Source organism: Ziziphus jujuba, chromosome 3 (assembly GCF_031755915.1).
Source record: "Ziziphus jujuba cultivar Dongzao chromosome 3, ASM3175591v1".
Classification (NCBI taxonomy): domain Eukaryota; kingdom Viridiplantae; phylum Streptophyta; class Magnoliopsida; order Rosales; family Rhamnaceae; genus Ziziphus; species Ziziphus jujuba.
The window spans coordinates 2,914,908-2,935,215 of NC_083381.1; the positions used below are offsets into that span (position 1 = coordinate 2,914,908).

At 30.3% G+C, this 20,308-nt stretch overlaps 2 protein-coding genes and 1 long non-coding RNA gene across 7 annotated transcripts; 2 read left to right on the forward strand and 1 right to left on the reverse strand.

Annotated features, from left to right (window-relative positions):
* Positions 1-232: 232 nt before the first annotated feature.
* On the reverse strand, positions 233-3,225 carry LOC107421958 (putative GEM-like protein 8). The gene is made up of 4 exons (XM_060815848.1): positions 3,168-3,225; positions 2,397-2,505; positions 773-1,022; positions 233-574 (listed from the first exon to the last, which is right to left on the reverse strand). The coding sequence occupies exons 1-4, from the start codon at positions 3,223-3,225 to the stop codon at positions 401-403; spliced, it is 591 nt and encodes a 196-aa protein (XP_060671831.1). The 3' UTR covers positions 233-400.
* Positions 3,226-14,387: 11,162 nt separating this feature from the next.
* Positions 14,388-17,258, forward strand: LOC112492348 (uncharacterized). 5 transcript variants are annotated; one of them, XR_007242206.2, is made up of 7 exons: positions 14,388-14,918; positions 15,022-15,193; positions 15,275-15,353; positions 15,884-16,031; positions 16,110-16,193; positions 16,267-16,355; positions 16,725-17,258. It is a non-coding gene; the product is annotated as an uncharacterized LOC112492348 (long non-coding RNA). The 5 variants fall into 5 exon arrangements; XR_009638357.1 differs by lacking the exon at positions 16,267-16,355 and having other exon boundaries at positions 14,389-14,918; positions 15,839-16,031; XR_007242204.2 differs by having other exon boundaries at positions 14,390-14,918; positions 16,110-16,355.
* A 1,767-nt stretch (positions 17,259-19,025) lies between these two features.
* LOC107421957 (uncharacterized) lies at positions 19,026-19,652 on the forward strand. Its single transcript, XM_016031324.4, has one exon. The coding sequence runs from the start codon at positions 19,092-19,094 to the stop codon at positions 19,620-19,622; it is 531 nt and encodes a 176-aa protein (XP_015886810.3). The 5' UTR covers positions 19,026-19,091; the 3' UTR covers positions 19,623-19,652.
* Positions 19,653-20,308: the final 656 nt, after the last annotated feature.

A 20,308-nucleotide genomic window follows, 5' to 3' on the forward strand; every position in this document is an offset into this window, starting at 1 on the left:
GCTAGACTCCACAATAATTATATTCGGATTTATTAAAATAATATGCTTTTAAGTATTATATATTAAATTTTGCTTCATTCCTTTTGACCTAAGTTTGAAGCCATTTTTACTTATAGTAAATTAAAGTGTATAAATATATTTCTTCCATTTTTTTTTATTTGATAATTTTTACTCAAAAAGTTATGAAATTTTCGTGGCATCTAAGCTGCATTATTGTTAAAATGATAATATCTGTGAAAGAATCACAACAGAAGCCTTCCATTTAATAAAAAATTTATACATATTTTTATACATCTGTATTCAGCTCTTCCTAGCTTCACATAAATACAAACAATATAAAGCAGATTAAAACAAAAAACTCTTCTTTATACATTCTTTTTTGGACTTTGTAAGCTTCTCTCTAAGCTTGAGAGAGTGCTTGTTGAAGATACTTGAAAGCTTTCTTGTAATTTACAAAACCCATAAACCAAAAATCAAAATTGTCCACAGTAACTATTTCCATGTACTTTTGTGATGGTTTTTTCACATTCTCACTCTGGTTTACTCTCTTTATCTTACTTAGAAGAATCACCACCTGCACAAGGTAAAAGATCATATAAATATTAGGATTATTAATTAGTACCAAAACCAATAATATGTATAGTCCCTTTCTATTCTATTGCTCAATTACATGTAATTCATTTGCAATATACCCATAAATCACATGCAATCGAGCATCAGTCGCCTAGTTATAAAATTTACTATCGTTTCTGTATATTTACATTGTAATTACCTTGTATCGAATTCTAATCAATTCTCCAGTGGGAGACGAAAATTTGATGGATTTTTCACTGCAAAATGCAATCTTTTCATTGGAGGTGAAGAGGAGGCCGGCAATAGGACCAGCTGTGGTTGATAAATAGCACTGGGAAGCCTTCAACAATTTCTCTTCCTCTCCAACACTAAACAATTGCTTGAAGATTTTTTCCACTCCACTCCACCTACTTGAAGAACTAAAAAGGAAGTGAGATCGAGATGGCTTGCTTAATGAGGTTTTGATGATAATGGAATGTATTTAAAGGGGTGGAAAACATTTAGACATGGTGATGCGATCTTAAGCTTTTTTGTTGCATGACTCATGCATGGCTCATCAAGGAGAATAAAGGAACAAAAAAGATTTAAATTAATTTTTAAAAAAGAAAAGAGTGTGATAAGAAGATGGGGTGTTTGGTTGCTTTAGGAAAAGACAATGTGGAAAGGTTCAAGGTCTTCTGGATTTGATTGATTGAAATTTCTATTTTGTTATTTAACTAATTAATTTTCATGGAATTTTCGAATCAAGCATTAGAGGATGGAAACATATTTATAAATGGGACACGGTTTCAGAGTTGGCATTGGCATGTAGACCAACCTTATTAAGCTTGGAAATATATAATCATATGCTTCTTTTAACTAATTAATTTCAATATTCAAATAAAATAATACTGCATTTTTCTTTTTTCTTTTTTCTTTTTTTTTTTTGTTCACCATAGAAAACATTAAAGCATGAATTCTTTTTTCCTATGTCATTTTTCGAAATTCCCTCCACTAGAATATTAAGAATTCAAAAATGACAATATTTTCTCCTCATGGTTGATAAATTTACACAAATTAGAAGAAATCATAATTTTACTAATGCCTCTTGAAATTTATCCAAAATTTGCATATTGCTCCCTTATCTATTAAATAATCGATCAGCACATAACTCCATGGAGAATAAAGTAGATAGTGCTGCTACATAATAAAATATGAAGGTTTGTGTACGTAAATCAAAATGCATGTGAAGCATGGGGTGGTTGAGTGATGGATAATTTGGTCAAATTAAAAATAAATAAATAAAGAAATGAAGTTCACCATTTTAAATAGTTTAGGGGACAAAATTTGTATGTAGATAAGTAACTTAGGTGGTTATAGTTGCTAAATTCAATATATATTAAGGTCAAGGTGTAAAATCAGACCAAAAAAATTGTGTAAAAAATCTCTTGTGATAAAGGAGAGAATCCAAATTTGACTATTTTGGAAAAATCCCGCATTACATTTAATTATTTTTCCATGTTTGTTATATGTACCCATAATACTGTATCATATTATATTCGGAGGCATTAAATGCAAATGGGGTCAAGGATAAGAAGTATCTAGATGAGTTGGGACAACTTTAGAATGAAGAAGTAGTAAACAAGCTTCATGCAATATGATGGGGTTTATTGAAAGGGTAAGAGGGTTATGTAATTGAAGCCTTTTGAGCTGGCATTTTAGCTTTATGATCCAATTCCCATGTAGCCAAGACTCCTTTATATTCCATCCAAGATAAGATATGCAAAAGGGCAAAAGCCATTTGTTCATGCATTACAACTTTTTGTATGTCTGCCTTCATATACTTGGTCTTTCTCACAGAATTTGACAATCTCTCTCTCCCAACTTTTGAATAATGTTTTTGCTTTTTATGGCTATGAAGTACTCCAACTTCCATGGGAGGGCTAGCTAATCCTGCGATTTCATAAAAAGATAGCTTTTTAGAGACAGAGGGAAAGATATATTGAATCTTTTGTCCTATGAAATTGAATTGTATGTACAACTTTGCCCTTTAATTGGTATTATCAAACTAAAAATCATATATAGTTAAATTCAACACAAATTTAAGTAAATATACCATTTTGTTTTTTTTAAGATATCAAATATACCGGTTAAATTAAATGAGAATTACAAATGTTGACATCTGAAAGAAAAATAGAAAATATAACACTGATTTATACATTGATAGCATATTGTTTCTCTTGAATTTTGCTCAATTTGACATCATACTTCTTGGATTAAATTTGATTTAAGTCCAAAAAGTTTCACTCATGAGTATTTGATTTGATTAAAATTAATAAACAAGCAAGAAACTAAACTGGTTGAAAAGTACAACGGCAACTGCAACAATATGGACTAAAAAGTAAAAATAAAAATAACGATTGGTCAAAAACAAAGGCTTATATCTTGACAGGCAAGTGCCCATGTGCTTAACTGGAACACACTCACATCCTACGTAACTTCTATTAGTAATTAAACTTTTTTTTTGTGGACTTAGTGATGGGGCAGTAGGCCCTGACAACTAGACCTAGAAAGATAAGATATATATGTATATATATATATATATATATTCCTACTTTCCAAACCGCCCATCTCAGCATTGAACCAGTGAGAACGAGGGAATGAATCTAACATCTTTCACTGAAAGGACACATGTTGAGAGAAGATGGGACATGATGACCCAACTTGTATCATTTTATTGACCAAAAACGAAATTATAATGAAAAGAAAAAACTTTAATCAAATTTTTTTTTTTTTTTGGGGTTAAATTAAGGAAATTGACATACATGTCATGTCCACGTACGCCACTATTTTGTCCAGCTCGTCTTGCCGACTATATCATACATTTTCTTGATTTGTTCCAAAAGGGTGGATTAATAAGGAAGGAAACCTTATACTTTTATTTAGTTGAAATTTAATTTGCAAAATTTAAATTGTTGATAATTAAAACAAAGCAATATGTTTTTTACTTAATTAACCATCCTGTGGTAACTATGCATTTCACTTTGACTATATATATATATATATATATATACACAGAATGAATATGTAAGCATTTCACTTTGAATTTATCCTATATATATATATATATATACTAGCTTCAATTCTTTTACTATATACGGCATGTGTGTAATCATAATAAATAATAAAAATAGTCATTAATAATTAATTATATTTAAAAATTTTATTGTTAATAAATATATTTTGATATTTTTTTTTTTAAATCTATACTATAAAAGATTGTTAATAACTATAAATTTGACATCTATATATAATATTATTCAATTATAGAATTCAAATTTAAAAATATTTTTTTCATCTATGGAATTTTCTTATCCAATTTTTTTCATTTGTAAAATTTAAATTCAAATTAAAATGTATTTATATAATTTAATTTAAATTCAAATGTTTTACATCTATAGAATTCAAATTCAAATTTATTTTTTGATTCCTTACAAATAATTAATTTCCATATATTAAATACTCATAATGTAATTTAATTAAATAATAATTATTGTTATTATTATTGTTCATCCTATAAATATATTTTTATCTTATAAGATAAATTATTTATAAAATTCAAATTATAAAATGTTTATCTATTCAAATTCAAATTCAAATTAACTAATAATTTTTTTAAATATAAATCTTATTTTATTATGTTTAACAATTATTATTTATAATATTGTATTTTTTATATCCAATAAAAAAAATTAAAATAAGGAGCTCGACCTCATTATTAATTTATTTATGGTTACATATATTTCAAGAATATCAAATAAAAATATCAATCTTGTAATTGATATCTATATATTAGAATATTGAAATTTCATTTGTTATATATACATATATGAATATGTATTTGTATATGGAATTTTTATGTGAAATATATTTAATAAAAATAATATCTTTTATTATAAAATAAAATAAAGAAATTAATCTCATTCTCAATTCCTTTATGTAAACTCTTATTATTTTGCCAAAAAAAATAAAAACTAATAAAAAATATTTGTATATAAATTATATTTTTTTTAATGTTTTCTTATAAGTATATAAAATTTATGTACTCCAATTTAAATATATACATACAATATTTTTTATCATTGTTTTTTTATTTTGTATTTTTAATATTTTATATTATTTACTAAGCATATGGTATGAATATATATATACAATATTATTTACTATATATATATATATATATTATCACAATCTTGAAATTATCTTTTAAAAATAAATTTAAATATATATATATATATATATAAATGCTCCTTTGTTAACATAAATATATATATATATATATGTGTGTGTGTGTGTGTGTGTGTGTGTGTGTGTGTGTACATTTTAAACATTTTTTGGAAAATATTTAAAAGAATGTATTATTTACCTTAAATTTCTTAGTAAAAGATCAATATCATTATTAGTTATTTTATTTTTATTTTATTATTTTATAGTGTAATTCCATTTATATATATGAATATGTATTAGTATATGCAAATTTTAGGTAAAATATATTTAGTAATAATAAAAAAATCATTTTTAATATACATGTTTTTTAACAAATGAAGATATCGATCTCATTACTAATTTATTTATGTTTACATATATATTTAAGAAGATTAAATAAGAAAATTAATTTTATAATTGAAATCTATTTGACTTATTTATAACCAAATATATTTGATTTATTTGGTAAATAAAATAAAATCAAAATATTTTATTTATTTTAAATTTATATCAAAATTATTATCGTATGTAATTATTGAATGCAATAAATGTTGCAATTAATAATCTACCCTTTAAAATTATATTACATAATATATATTATATAATATTATAATAATAATAAGTTTTAAATATATATAATTTAAAAAGGTAATAGATGCGTTCTTAAGTAATGATCTCCAAAATATTCTCTATTGGTCCGAGTATACTTTATCAAAATCTAATCTTCCTAAACCGTCCATCTAATATAATAATAAAAAAATATATTAATAGATAATAAAATAAGATCAAATAATTTGTTGTGAAAATAAATCTTGTTTTGCTATATTTAACAATTATTATTTATGATATTATGTTTTTATGTCAGGACCCGTCCAGAATTCCTTCCCCGGAACCCTAGACAGTCCTGATCCCAGGGAAACCCTATCGGACCCTCCAACGGAAAATCCGGCGGAGCCTCCCCTAAGGGATTTACTTACCACAAATTTACCTGCACTGAAAACACACTTCTAAAAACATCCCATTATTCCTCCCACAAACCATAAATTGGTTCCACAAATTGCAGCACTTCAAAATAAAACAACAGCAGCAACCCAGTGCATAAATAAAAACTACACGTCCAATACAGTATACAGAGCGTTATACAACAAATGTGGAATTTATAAAATGACGGATAAAGAAGCAATACAGGATAGAGAGGAAAAATGGAAGAAAAACTTCTTGGACTTTCGGCAACGAACTGAGACGTTGGGCTCGCCCCGGACAATCAACGTCTCCAACTTGAACCTAGGGGAACGGAATTTAAGAGTGTGAGATGCTAATCATCTCCATGAGTGACCCTATCTACTATCAAATATAATACCACGGTAATACAGTAGATAGATAATAATTAAATGGGAAAATAATAATTTCTCTCAAAACCCTTACAATTCTCTCAGTTGGAAAAGTTCCCCTTTTAAAACATTTTCACAAAACCCTTGTACGTACTTCCCAAAAACCAAGACATCAAATAATTTAATAACAACAAACAAATAAATAAATACCCCAAATATAAATAAAATGTAATAAATTATAATAAATAATTTTTTGAACACCTTTGGGGTTTTAAACTTTATTTGCAATTTACACCGACGCACCACACCATATACCGGTGATGCCCTCCGATACCCAGCGTCCTGAGCACCGACTGGCGGGGGGTTAAAGAGAGAAACCTGCTAAAACCATCAACCCGGCCAAGGAGGGGGGCGGCTGTGCACAACAATAACCTTGCCTGCCCACGGTCCAATGGCAACTCACGGGTGAAGTAATAACCGCACGCTAAACCACATAATAACCGCGTGCTACCACGTGTCCATACACCATACACCAGAACACCAATACTGTATGAGTGCGTCTAAAAATAAACATTAATAACCAACCGTACCGTTTTTCCAAAAACCACCGTGGGAAATACATTAAATTCTCACACTTACCATCCCACATATTTTTATTCAATAACCCGGTACGAAACATTGATAACCAACAACCCACAAGTTTCTCAAAATACGAGATGCAACCATAAAAATACCACGGGCATAATTTATAAAATATAACCAAATATTTTCGTAAAATATTTAACGCAATTATGCCCGAAAAATTTATACTAAAAACCACGTACCAATACTACCGAAATACACTTTGCTCATGCATAATAAATTAAACCACAATATAATTCATAATCAAATCACACCACATGAGCATAATTGAAATACCAATTTAAACATAATTAATTGACCAAAAATGATATAAAATTCATACACAATCAATTACTGAAAATACTTGCTCATGTGTAATAAATACCATTTAATCACAATAAAATAATAATCGGGAATTTCTTAATGACCCCAAAATTTCATTTAGCACCAATGGGTAAATATATATATAAAATAATATTTTTTCCCGATTGTATTTAAAATACACCACATGAGCACAATTTACAGATATCCAATTAATACCACATAAATACAATTAATTACCCCAAAAATATTTTTAAAGGTGGGTCACTCACCTAGAGCACGCAATTAACCCATGATCCACCACGGGATCAATTCTACGACTCACCGGTGCTCCTAGAACAAAATTTACAGACAGTCAAATAAATTAATATTTTAATCGGATAAATAATACCCGGTACCCGGGGATAAAACACAAACGTTAACCAAAATGGTCGAATGATATACCGAATCGAAGCTCGTGGAACGAGGAGCGCATTACCGGTCTCCATTGACCCCAATTCCGCTGGAGGTGGCCGGAATTTGGTCGGGAAGTTTCGGCCGGTTTTGATCTTAAGGGATCTTTCAAACGGTGGGGATTTTGGGCAAACTAACCCTGGAAATGGACTCAAAGGGGTCAAAAATAGTGGGATAGAGGTATGGCACGGGCTGAGTTGGTCGGAAACGGCGAGAATCGCCGGAAAAATTTCACCTCGCCGCCGTGACTTCGCCGACCCGATCTGGGAGCGTCCGGCAGCGGCTGGCCGGGAAACTTGGTAGCCGAGGTCGCGAGGTGGCGGGCTTCCTTGGTGGCCGGCGCGTGTAGCATTCCGGCGACTGAAATTCGGCGAAACGCCGGTCAAACAGAGAGAGGGAAAGAGTCAAAGGAGAGAGAAAGGGAGAAAAAGCTTGCTGCGTGTTTTTTGTGTTTTGGTGCTCGGGGAAGAAGAAGGAAAAAAGGAAAAAAGAAAAGAAAAAGAAAAAAAAAAAAAAAGAAATGGTGTTTTCCCACGTGGGGAAAAAGAAAAGAAAAAAAGAAATAGAAATAAAATAAAAATGATTAAATAATATTATTATTTAAAATAATAATAAAACAATTTGATTTTTACACATGGTTGACATGTGGCATTTCACCATGGTGACACATGGCCACCTTCATTGAGTCACACGTGGCACATCGTTATGCGTGTAAAAATAATATTAAAATAATACAGTACTTGAAAAAATTTTACAGGTCCATAACTTTCAAACCACATGTCCAAATCGGACGTGCCGCTAGTCTACGGACTCGTATCGACGAACACTTCACAACCATGCATGAGTCAAAGCTCAACCTTGCATGAATAAAAAGTCAACTCCAGCACCCCTTGGACAGTTTGGACCTCAACTTGTTTTGCTCAAAACTTTCAAACCGTAGCTCCGTTTTCAACGTGCTACCAGAATACGAACTCGTGCCAACATGTACTTCGTAACGGTAACTCAGTCAACCTAAAATTCCAACCGGAACAAAAAGTCAACTTTTGACCCCTTCGGTCAACGGTCAACAGTCAACCTCGGTCAACGTGCAAAAATTCCAACATGGTTCGGGATGGGGTGTTACATTTTATATCCAAATAAAAAAATATCTTTGTTAATTTTCTCTTAATCATAATACATTTTACGTATTTAACTTATTTGACTTATTTGAATAAAATCAAATATTTTGTTTATTTTAAATTTATTTCAAAATTATTATCATATATCATTTTTTTAATTGTTTGATAGTTATATCAAAAATTGATCTTATACATATTTGGTTATAAACATAAAGGTAAGATAATAAAATAAATATATAATGAAAAAATAAAAATAAAAATGCTTTTGGAGGGAATTTGAAAGAAGGATATACTAACACATAACGCATATGCTTCTTCTTTTATATATTATATAGATATAGATATATGCAGGATGAATATGTATGCATATGTTTATGTACATATATAAACCACAAAATTAGCATTTAAAAATAAAAGGAATTTACATGGAAATTTTTAATTAGAAAATGAAAAGCAATTAATGAGAAAAAAAAGTAACAAGGGAAGAATAGATGAAGAGTAAAAGCTTGAGAATTTGAAAACTTGAAAGCTTGAACGAGTGTCTAATTGCACCTCTTATGTAATTGACTCTTCAAATCTTCAGTCTTAATAGGTGTCAACTTTCCTTTTATCCATATTTGCATGCAGGTCTGATCGAGCGTCTAACATAGAGGATGGAGCATTCAAATCTCTCCACTCCTGATATAACTGAAATTGTAACTTGCCAATCCATCTTATAGCATTTAGGTAACTCCTTTTCAACTTAAAACCTAACCAAAAATAGGATTTTTCATTAGACTATATAAATAAAATAAAATTTCTTTGTTTACTTCACCAAATTGATGTTTAACTCATATCCAATATTTTTCTTTAATCCAAACTCTTCAATTAGTTTTGCAACAACAATCTACAGAATTTATCAAGCTTAGCTTGTTCCTATCAAGACCATCATAGGATTTCCTACTTGAACCACTAGCCTTGACTCCGGAAAATTCTATTGAAAATTTTATAAAAAATCCAACAGCATCTCCTTTGGAATTGGATCTTTTCCAAAACTTTTCTACATAGAAAACACACTTCAAAAAAAATACAACCATTTTATTTCTCCTCGCTTACTATAAAATTTTTATAAGATTACAGCATTCTAAAAAAAAAAAAAAAAAGCACAAAATAATAATTAATAAACACATACCACAATTCAGTACCAGAGCATTCTAAGGTTATTTTAGAAAACACATATATATATTACACGATAGGAGAAATGATAATAATAACAAAAATAATACATAGAGATAGAAAGAAGAGTCTCTACTTGAATGTAGCAATGGAAGGAGGTAATTAGAGAAATTCACAACCGAATGGTCAATCCAGTAATTACTTGGATCCAAAGAACAGATTTGGAAAAAAAGGAGGAAAAAAAAAAAACTAATGAGATGCTAATTATTCTCATGAGTGACATCCCTCTAATTTCTAACAGTAATATTAAATAATAAAAATAAATAAATAAATAAACAAACATCTAAATAAATAATTAGGAAATTACAGAATTAATAATGGTAAAGGTAATTTAAGAAATTTAAGTTTAGAAAATAATTTCCTCTCAAAACCCTCCCTAATTCACTCCATTTAAAAGTTCCCCTATTCATAATCATTTTTCACAAAAACTCGTGATTGTGTATCCCCAATATTTAAATATTATTATGGAAAATTAAAATAAAATAAAATAAAATTTAAATCAAGATTAAAATTAAACAAAATTTTATTTAGATAAATATTTCAAAAATATTCATTTAAAAGAAGAAAGTACAACGATGGTAAGAATAATATGATATAATAAATATTATATTCAAACAATTAAATAAATTTAATAAATGACTAATTAAACAATTTAAAGCCATAATTTTAATAAATACCTATATTTCAAAAACATATATTTTTAAAATATGTACAAGATGTGTATCCGATGATCACACTATATATCAAGTGAATCTAGGCAACACTTGACGTCCCAAACACCCCTTGACAAAAAGAGATTTGGAGAGATATTTACAATTGGACACATTGGACTCTTAAGATGTCGATGATAACAACCTGTCACTCTACGAATAAGGGAAGGATGACTATTGCTAACAAATGTTGAATACCTGCCAACACTCTCTCACTTAGCTTCCCTAGAATGATTAAATAATATCTACACATTAATCAATATAATAATAATACAGAATACTAATACTGCATGGTACATTTAAAAATAATAAAAATCTACATATTTTACCACAATACCATTTTTATAAACTTTTAATGGGTTATCACTATATATCAAATCCATATAATTTATTTGATTAAGTTAAATCATTTATAAAAATCATGATTTTTACAGAAAATACATCACCGAATATATAAAATTTTCCTTCAAAAATTTATTTTATAAATCTTGGCCAATCATTATTACAAAAATAATCATAAAAACATATATGTCGTACATATATAAAATAACTATTTTTTTAATTAAATAACACAATAATTATCAATATTCATAACAACATAAAATTAAGTAATTCCCAAAAATAGTTTTTGGAAAATGTACCATTTACCTAAAAATGCAAATCACTCTAAATCTTCTACGGGATCCGTTCCTCGATTTGCACAGGATGCTCAAAACAATACCCATTAAAATATCATTTGATTAGGAATTTAACACACAATTTACCCAAGTATTAAACACAAACCTAAACCAAAACTAGCAATCTATATACCAAAACGAAACTTAGGATGTCAGGATCACAAATCAGGTTTTACTTGTTGGAGATTCAGTAGGGCGGTAGCCAAAATCCCACTTGAAAGATCCTACCAACTTATTGTTCCCGAATTCACAAACTAACTCAAATTGAGCCAAACAAACGGACCATGGATTTAGATTTAGGAGGGTCAAAAATGATGGAATAGGGTGGTGGGTCAACCAAAAACTTGATGGAGATGGGGGATTAGTGAGACACCTCCATAGCCGAAAAAAAATCATCGGTGCTAGCGTATTAGATGTCCATTAACCTTGAAAATTTAAAGGAAGGTCGGTTTTTGAGTGGGTAACAAGATGGTGGAGGCAATGAGGCAAGACAATAGCTGAAAAGAGAGAAATCGGCCAGCAAAGCAAATGGTTTCCTCTGTCAAAAATTGCTTCAATCTCAATTGTAGTGAAATTTGGCAAGTTGGTGCACCGAGTGAGCAATCTGTGGCATGTGTGGCTAGGAGACAGTCAAAGGTGGGTGATTTGGCTGGAAAAATGTGCTGCCCCCTCACTCTCTCCCTCTTTTTCTCACTGACCAAGCGATCAAATTAAAGCCATCCATGGTGCCATTGTGCATGCAGAGGAGTGGCTCTATGGCGTTGACATATGGCACCTGTTAGATGAGGCCAAGCTCCCACTTTTTACACATGTTGCTCAAAAATATCTTGTAAAGTTAATCCCAAAAAATAATTAAAAACTATACAAGTCGATAACTTCTCTACCATAAATCCAAATTAAGTGTACTGCTAATCTATGAAATCATATCCACGAGCACTATGTAATGGTATATGAGTCAAAATCATAATCCATACAAATAAAAAGTCAACTTCGGACCTGCTCGATCAGTCTGAACCATATCTTGTTTTGATCATAACTTTCTGATCTCAATTTCAATTTCGGTGTGCTACTAGTCTACGAATTCGTGATAATGCATATTTTGTAATGGTACCTTGGTCAAAGTGACATTCCTTCCATAACAAAAGGTTAGCTATGGGATCCACTTGGTCAACCCCGATCAATTCCAACCAAACTTGGTCAAAATGTAAACAATTTCGATACATTTTAGTACGAGGTGTTAAAGTTCCTCTAGCATTTGCTTTATTTCCTTCCATTTAGAGGCCTAATGCACGCCTTAATTACAAAACAAATTTTAAGACCTAATGCAACATTTATTGGAACCAAACTTGTCAAGACCAAATGTAAATGGCCCACTTTACTCATGATAGGTCAAATACAATTTTGTAGTATTAAACTTAGAATGTAAGGGTTGAATTCAACCAGGCCACATAACTTTAGAGGACAATAGTGGTAATGTCCAAACATCTTTATACATAAAATTTTTAAATTGAATAACTTTGAAAAAAATAAAATAAAATAAACAAACAAAAAATTATGAGGCCCCATTATATTGGGCTAGAGCATGGGGCTTAATTGAACTTAAAACAAAGGAGTGAAACTCAACTAGGCCACATAACTCATAAGGGTTGAATTCTGTTTATGAATTTCACATTTTCCGTGTTTTGAACCCACAACTTTATAGTATGAGTGCATATAAACTTAACTAACCTTATCTAACCTCATTTAACATGTATATAAAGTTAGATTCACATCAAGACGACTTGATAGATTTAATATCAGGTCTTCTTCATTAACTCTTGAATTACAAAGTGTTAAGATTTAAAATTTAAAAAGTAATTAAACATGAGTTTAGTGGTATACTAAAACTCTAGTTAGAAAAAATAAATTTTGTTGAAATCCGATAATTAATAAATATAATTTTAAATCTCAACTATTTATGCAATCCAATAGGTGAAAAAAGGAAATCCTTATATTAATTCCAATATTAAAAATCTAATTTGAATCTAATGGTGTGCCTATATATATATATATATATATATATATATGTATATCCTTTAGTTTTATTGAAATTATTTAGAGCAAAAAATTAAAATAAAAAATGAATAAAACAAGAATTATACGTTTTATCCAAGTTTAACCGAAAAACCTATCAAAAAAACAAACAACAAAAAGTTTAATCCAAAAAGAGGTTTTATCATGCAAAGACTCGTAGTCTTGTAGAAATCTCCACAAAAAAGCAGCTGCAAACATATATGCACATATTCATAAACATTGGCGTACAGATCGACAGGGTAGTAGGAGGCAGGAGCAGAGCCATGAATTCTTTTCTATAGCCCTTCTATTTTTAATTTTGTGGACCCCAATTAATTTATTTTGTAAAATATTATATCAAAGAATTTGTACTTATCTCTTAATCTAATCTAACTAGCCTATTTATACCCTCACAATCAACTATAAGTAATCACCAAATGTAGTAGTTTAGCAGAAGGAAATCGTTTAGCCTTTATACTTGGGAGTTCTGAAGTTGAATTTCGAGTTATGTCAAGCTCTATTATTACCTCGGATGATCCCATACCGTAATGCTATGTGGTGCAGATGACGGTCTAATGTCTATGATACAACCAGAAGACATCTTTTTTTCAAAGCAAAAAAATAAAAAAAATATAAAAAAATCAACTCTAAGTAAATAATAAACAAATGAAAACTGTTCTTCTCATTGTTTTTGTACACATTGACTTCATAGTTTTAGTTAATGATTATAGGTGATATTTTATTAATCTTTATTATTAGATTTTGTTTAAAATTTGAGCATTTTAAATTAAAAATGTTAAATTGAAATAGATGGGAAAAAACAGTTCTTCAATGTTTTGCGACGGATTTGTAAACCTTTTGAAACTTAGGCACCACATGCAAATATTGCAAAAAAAGATTAAATTGACTCAAAATCAAAATATGCCCTAGCAAAAATGTTGTAAAGTGCATCTAACCCCTGCTAATAATAATGAAGAAAGTAATTAACACAGACTTCAAACAGTAAATTAAAAGAAATAACAATAAAAAATTTCTAAAATTGTTTTCTCATATTGATCTTCAAGATCAAAATAAATTTTCATTTGGACTTTTAAAATAATCCGCAACATGGAAATGGATCATTTATCCATTGTTATTTTCATTTGGCCCAAAACTATCGCCCTACTTTGACAGGTCTTTAATGTCCAATTGCTGATAATTAATAGTTTAATCGTCCAATTGTCTAATTGTTTACCCAAAAAAATTGCTGATCTATTACCAGTATCCTTGTAGCTGAGTGAATCGCCTCCAACTCCTGGTTACTGAGATTTTGGCACTGAAGGAAGTTCTGCAGCTAATGGGTATCTAGCTACTTGGACTTGTATCTGTGTTTGCTTCAAAGTGATTGGCTTTGGGCTATTCAAATGCTCAATATTAGTAATGCATAGTGTTGTCTTCTCTTGGCATTAGATGGTAATCTGATTCAAGTTGTGAAGCTGAGATTGAGATGTTTTTAAGAGCTATAAAGTATTAATTTTAGCTTAGCTTAGCTTAGCTTGATCGTTGTCTATTTGGCTGTAATGAACCTTGAAGGCAAGTGTTTTTGGATTTATCATGTTCTTTGTAAGGAATTTTTTTTTTTTTTTTTTTTTTTCTTTTACCCCTTCCTTTTTGTTGGCCAAACTTTGTAAAGATATTGGTCTAACCTAATTTAGTTCTCTAACAGCTGTGAAGGCAGTGAACTGAGTAGTATGTCAGCAAATTCTGGTGGAACCCCGGTCGACAGACCTATTATAAGACCGGTAGCTGCTTATTTGAATGAAGATGGGTCCTCTCGTATCTCACTTAAGTGGTGGGATGGGAATGGAATCCCAAATTCAGCCATTAAGTGCAAGGAGGTATGTCATACTACTCTTTTTTCTCTTCTTTTAGCCTTCAGTTTTTAAAAGAAGCATCTAAGATACTTGTTACTCCTTCAGGATCAGAAATTGAGATGGCATGCGACACCATTTGAGGAGAGGCTTGAAAAGGCATTGTCTGAAGAGTCATCAATCAGAGGTATGGTTACGATCATTTGGTTTTACTCTCTTAATTTCTTTCTTTCTAAATTGAAAGTTGGTTTTTACGATCATTTGGTTTTACTCTCTTTCGCTTTGTTATATGGTCTTTTTGACATTACTGAAGTTAATTTTCTGGTAATGTTGACATTACATAACTTGTGGTACTTTACATCAATGCCAACAATACATGGATGCCGAGGTACTAATGGCTGGTAACAACATTAAACCTTTGTGAACATTACATAGATGTAATATCAATGCCTTTTAGCAACATTACATCTTTAGAGTGGCTCGCACCAACATTACATCTTTGTATTGTTGACATAGATGTAATGGCATTACATCTTTGTTATTACTTCTGGATGTTGTTATCAGAAGTTATATGGATGAGAGTTTGGTACTGAATGTTGTTCTTACCTATAATTTTTACACATTTAAGTGGCTCTTGATGTTTTTTATCCTCTGTTCATTTCTTTTACATAGCCGTATATCAAACGTACATAGTAATGGAAGTGTCTCTAACGGCAGTGAACTGAGTGGTATAGCAGCAAATTCTAATAGAACCCCGGTGAACTGAGAAGAAGCTGCTTATTGGAATGAAGATGAGGCCTCTTGTATCTCACCTAGGTGTTGGGATGGGAATGGAATCCTAAATTCAACCAATAAGTACGAGGAGGTATGTCATGCTACTCTCTTTTCTCCTCTTTTGGCCTTCAGTTTTTAAAACAAGCACTAAGATCCTTGTTACATTCAGCATCAGAAAGTGCGATGGCATGTGACACCGTTTGAGGAAAGGCTTGAAAAGGCATTGTTTTTGGGAAGTGTCGTCACTTCAGAGGTATGCTTACCATCATTTGGTTTTACTCTCTTATGCCCCTCACGTAGAAACCATTTGGTTCATGGCATGCTAGATGGAAATGTTGATACCAGAAGTTAATGTACTCATGGCTGGTAGGATTTGTTATATGGCAACGTCGACACTGCAGAAATTAATATTTTGGTAATGTTGACATTACATAACTTCTGATAATTTTCACCATCACATGGATGTTGATGCAAATGGCTGGTAACAACATTACATCCTTGTCAACATTACATGGATGTAATGGCAGCATCTTGTAACAACATTACATCTTTATAATGGCTGGTAACAACATTATATCTTTGTTATGTTGACATAGATATAATGACAGTACATCTTTGTCATTACTTCTGATATTGTTATTCTGTTTGCCTTCTGTTTATAATTCTGAATGAAACCTTCTTCCATTTGCCTTTTGTTTCTTTTCCACTTCATCATTTTTGAATTTTTGTTGACCATTGATTTCTCAGAATTAGAATTCTAACCATTTAGTCATTTGGTCAACAGGTAACATGTCTTGGGAAACCAATTTGTATTTGACGAGAGTGAAGAAAGTGATACTGTTTTTTCTCAGTTTCAGTCTTCATCCCATCCAAAGTCAGTGGTTACATTTTGATGAATGCTGCTGGCGTCTTTCAATTTTGCAGTATAGGTTGTTATACATCTGCTGGTATGTTGTCAGTTGGAGGAAACCACCAGGATTTTGTGTGATTGGCTTTCATCAAAAACATTGAGACATGAAGCTGGTTCTGGAATTTCTGTTTGTCAATGCAAGCCATGTCAGCATCATATGGAGCCTTCTTTTTTTTTTTTTTTTTTTTGGGGGGGGTAAAAATCAGCATATGGAACTGCTTCCATTGTACATACGTAGTGAAGTTACTGACAGATGATGCTGGTTCTGGAATTTCTATTTCTAAGCACATCAGCAGCATATGAAACTTTTTTTTTTTTTTACCTTCCCCTTCTTGGGTAAAAAGCAGCATGTGGAACTGCTTCCATTGTACACAAGTAATGAAATCCCATCTCAGGTTTTTCCTTGAAGATCTCTTCTTGCCTGAGAACTTATATATATATATATATATAATTTTTCTAGGGTGCATACCATAGCAGGGCTGTATATGCACTAATTAGGATTTAGGAACCAATGCCCCTGTAGTTTCAATATTTTTGCACATATCCCCTATTGTTTCGAATTAACGTTAACACCCTTTATAGTTTGTAAATAGTGTAATATCGGTCTGAAACCTTCACACAATAGTTTTTTAACTGCTAAATTATATTATTAGTATATTATTTTTATTATAATTATATTGATTAGAATCCAAATAGATAATGATCAAGCCAATCTATGAGCTAAAACAATGGAATCAGGAGGAAAAATTTGATGCATTTTAGCTCTTAAGAACACCTGAATTTTCTATTTTGTCCTCACATTTGAATCAGATTTCCCTCCAAAGTGGAGCCAAGCAAAGCACTCTGCATTGCCAGTATTGAGCGAATGGCCCAAAGCAAATCACTTTGAAGCAAACACAGTAGAACCTACAATGTATAATTATTATTGCTGTTTGAGGCAATATAATTATTATTACAATTTTGTTTGTGTGCCTCAAAATTCATGGTGATCATTTAATATCGGTTATTGTTAAATTTAATTCTAAATGTTTCTTATTAAGCTAAATCCAGGTTGATGATGATGTATTTGTTGCACGTAGCTTTTATGTTCAAAGTGCAGGTCATAAATGAAAGACGAGTAAACCAGTAGTAAATCATGGCTTTTTTACATGAAATTAATGCCTTTTATTGCTCGTAAAATCAAGCCAAGTAAGTACTCTGCTATCTTCAAAAACTGCAAGACTTCAAGTTGTGTTCCCTTGATCACAAACAACTACAAGCGGCTTCAATTTTAACATCAAATTCAGAAGCAATGTTTATTAGTTTGTGATATTAATTTATTCCTTGTATTTAGCAAGGAATATTGGAAAAAGTACAGTTTCATTCATAGCAAAATAGAAAGTAAAAAGAGTTAAAATTGTATGCTTCAGATAATATTTTATAATTCTTTTTTAATTGTTTCATATAGCATGTTATGTGATGCATTGATGTCAAAAGTTATCAAAAATTAAGAAGAAAAAAAAAATATATATATATATATATAAATAGAGAAAAATTATACGGTGCGTTTATTTTTAATAAATGTAGGTTTAGACGTGATCCGCATACAGATCAGTTCGCACTGTAAAACTCTTCTGTGTATATATATATATATTTATATAATAAAAAGATCTATTTAACATTTATTTTTTAAGTGCATGCATAAAATTGGTTTAAACAAAAAAAAAAAAAAACATTTTAACGCAATTAATTCTATACTTTTTTAAGGAAACAATGATAATGTTTTTAACAACAAATTAACAACTCAAAATAACAATAAAATAAATACTACTCACATAACATTATGTGAGGACAGTTTTGAATTCAAATCCCACATTTTAATATCAAAAATTAAATAAATAAATAGTATATATATTATACATAAAATATATATATATATATATATAGTTTTGATGTAGGATATTTTAATTTTGTAAAACTAAAAAATACAGTTCAAAATCAAGTAGAATAATAATAAATCAATTATTTTTATTATTTTCTTAAAATGAAATAGATTATTTTTTACTTTAAAATGAATTTTTTTTACATTATTTCAAATATTTTAATTTGACAAATTATAATATAATTCAAATCAGTCAACACAATAATTATTTTTTTTACATTGGGGTAATTATTCTATATATTCTATGACAGAGTTGAGTCAGCTGTAGGAATATTATTCGAGGTGGTTTTAGTTTGGTTGGCTGAAAAAGCAAGAAGGGGATGAAGAAGAAGAGCAACAGGAAGGAGAATAAAGAAGAGGATGGCGTGGAAGAGCTTCTCCAAGCAGCTTCCGACGAGCTGCTTCTCGATCTCTCCGTCAATTCCCACATCTCCCACGTCTACCCTGACTACATCCCCTCCGATCTCGACCGTCGATTCCAAGCCCTCAAATCCCAACCCTCCAAATCCAATTCCACTCCCAAATCTCAACCCCACGACACCGTTTCGAGGCCGGCGGATGTTGTTGGAGACGATCTGTCCACCAGATTCGATGCTTTAAAAGGTAAGGCTTCCTCCTTATCGTTGGATCAAAGTAGTAGTAGTAGTAGTCGTAAAGGAGCGTACGAATACGATGAAGAGGACGATGAGGATGATGAAGTTGAGAAGCTGATTCGCTGGGCTAAAGACGCTGCTCGTCTCGACCCTTCTCCACCGTCCGACGATGATGATGATGATGATAATGATGATGATTCAGATGATGATTTTGATCATCGTACGGAAAATAAAAAGAACGCAAAATTGAGGAATTAAATTATTTATATATTTGATGTAATTATTATTTTGTTTTTTTTTTTGTTAATGACAAGTTTGACTTTCTTATTTATTCACACCCCAAAAAAAAAAAAATTTAAAAAAGTGAGTTTCTTATTTTAAAATTGCTTGTCATAAATATTTTGCAATCGATTAATTTTAATTTTTGTATTAATTGCACTCTCCTGATAAAATGTTGCAAATTTTAGTTTGTTGCAATTTAGGTCCAAATTGCATTTCGTTTGGAACATTGCAACTTGAAACAAATATCCCAATTTTGAATTTTCCAGTATTTTATTAATTAATTTGCCAAAACCCAGGAATCAAATTAGAAATTCATGATCTTTGAGCAATTCGGCAATAAATCCTCTAAAAAATAAACCAAAAAAAAAAAAAAAAAAAAAAAAAAAGGAAATCCTCCAGAAATTTTTTTTTTCTTAATTTCACTCAATTAGATTTTTAGATATGGTTAATAAATTTTTTTGCTTAAAGATATGGTTAATAAATTGCTAGTTTAATGCTTCTTAATGGAAACATCAAATATATAAAATATATGTATATTTACACAACCAAAAAAGATAACAGTACTGCCACAGCTACCATTATTTTTTTTTCCCCCAATTTTGTTTACCAAATAAGATATAATATAGCAGCAGTTTTTTTTTTTTTTTTTTTTTTTTTTGCCT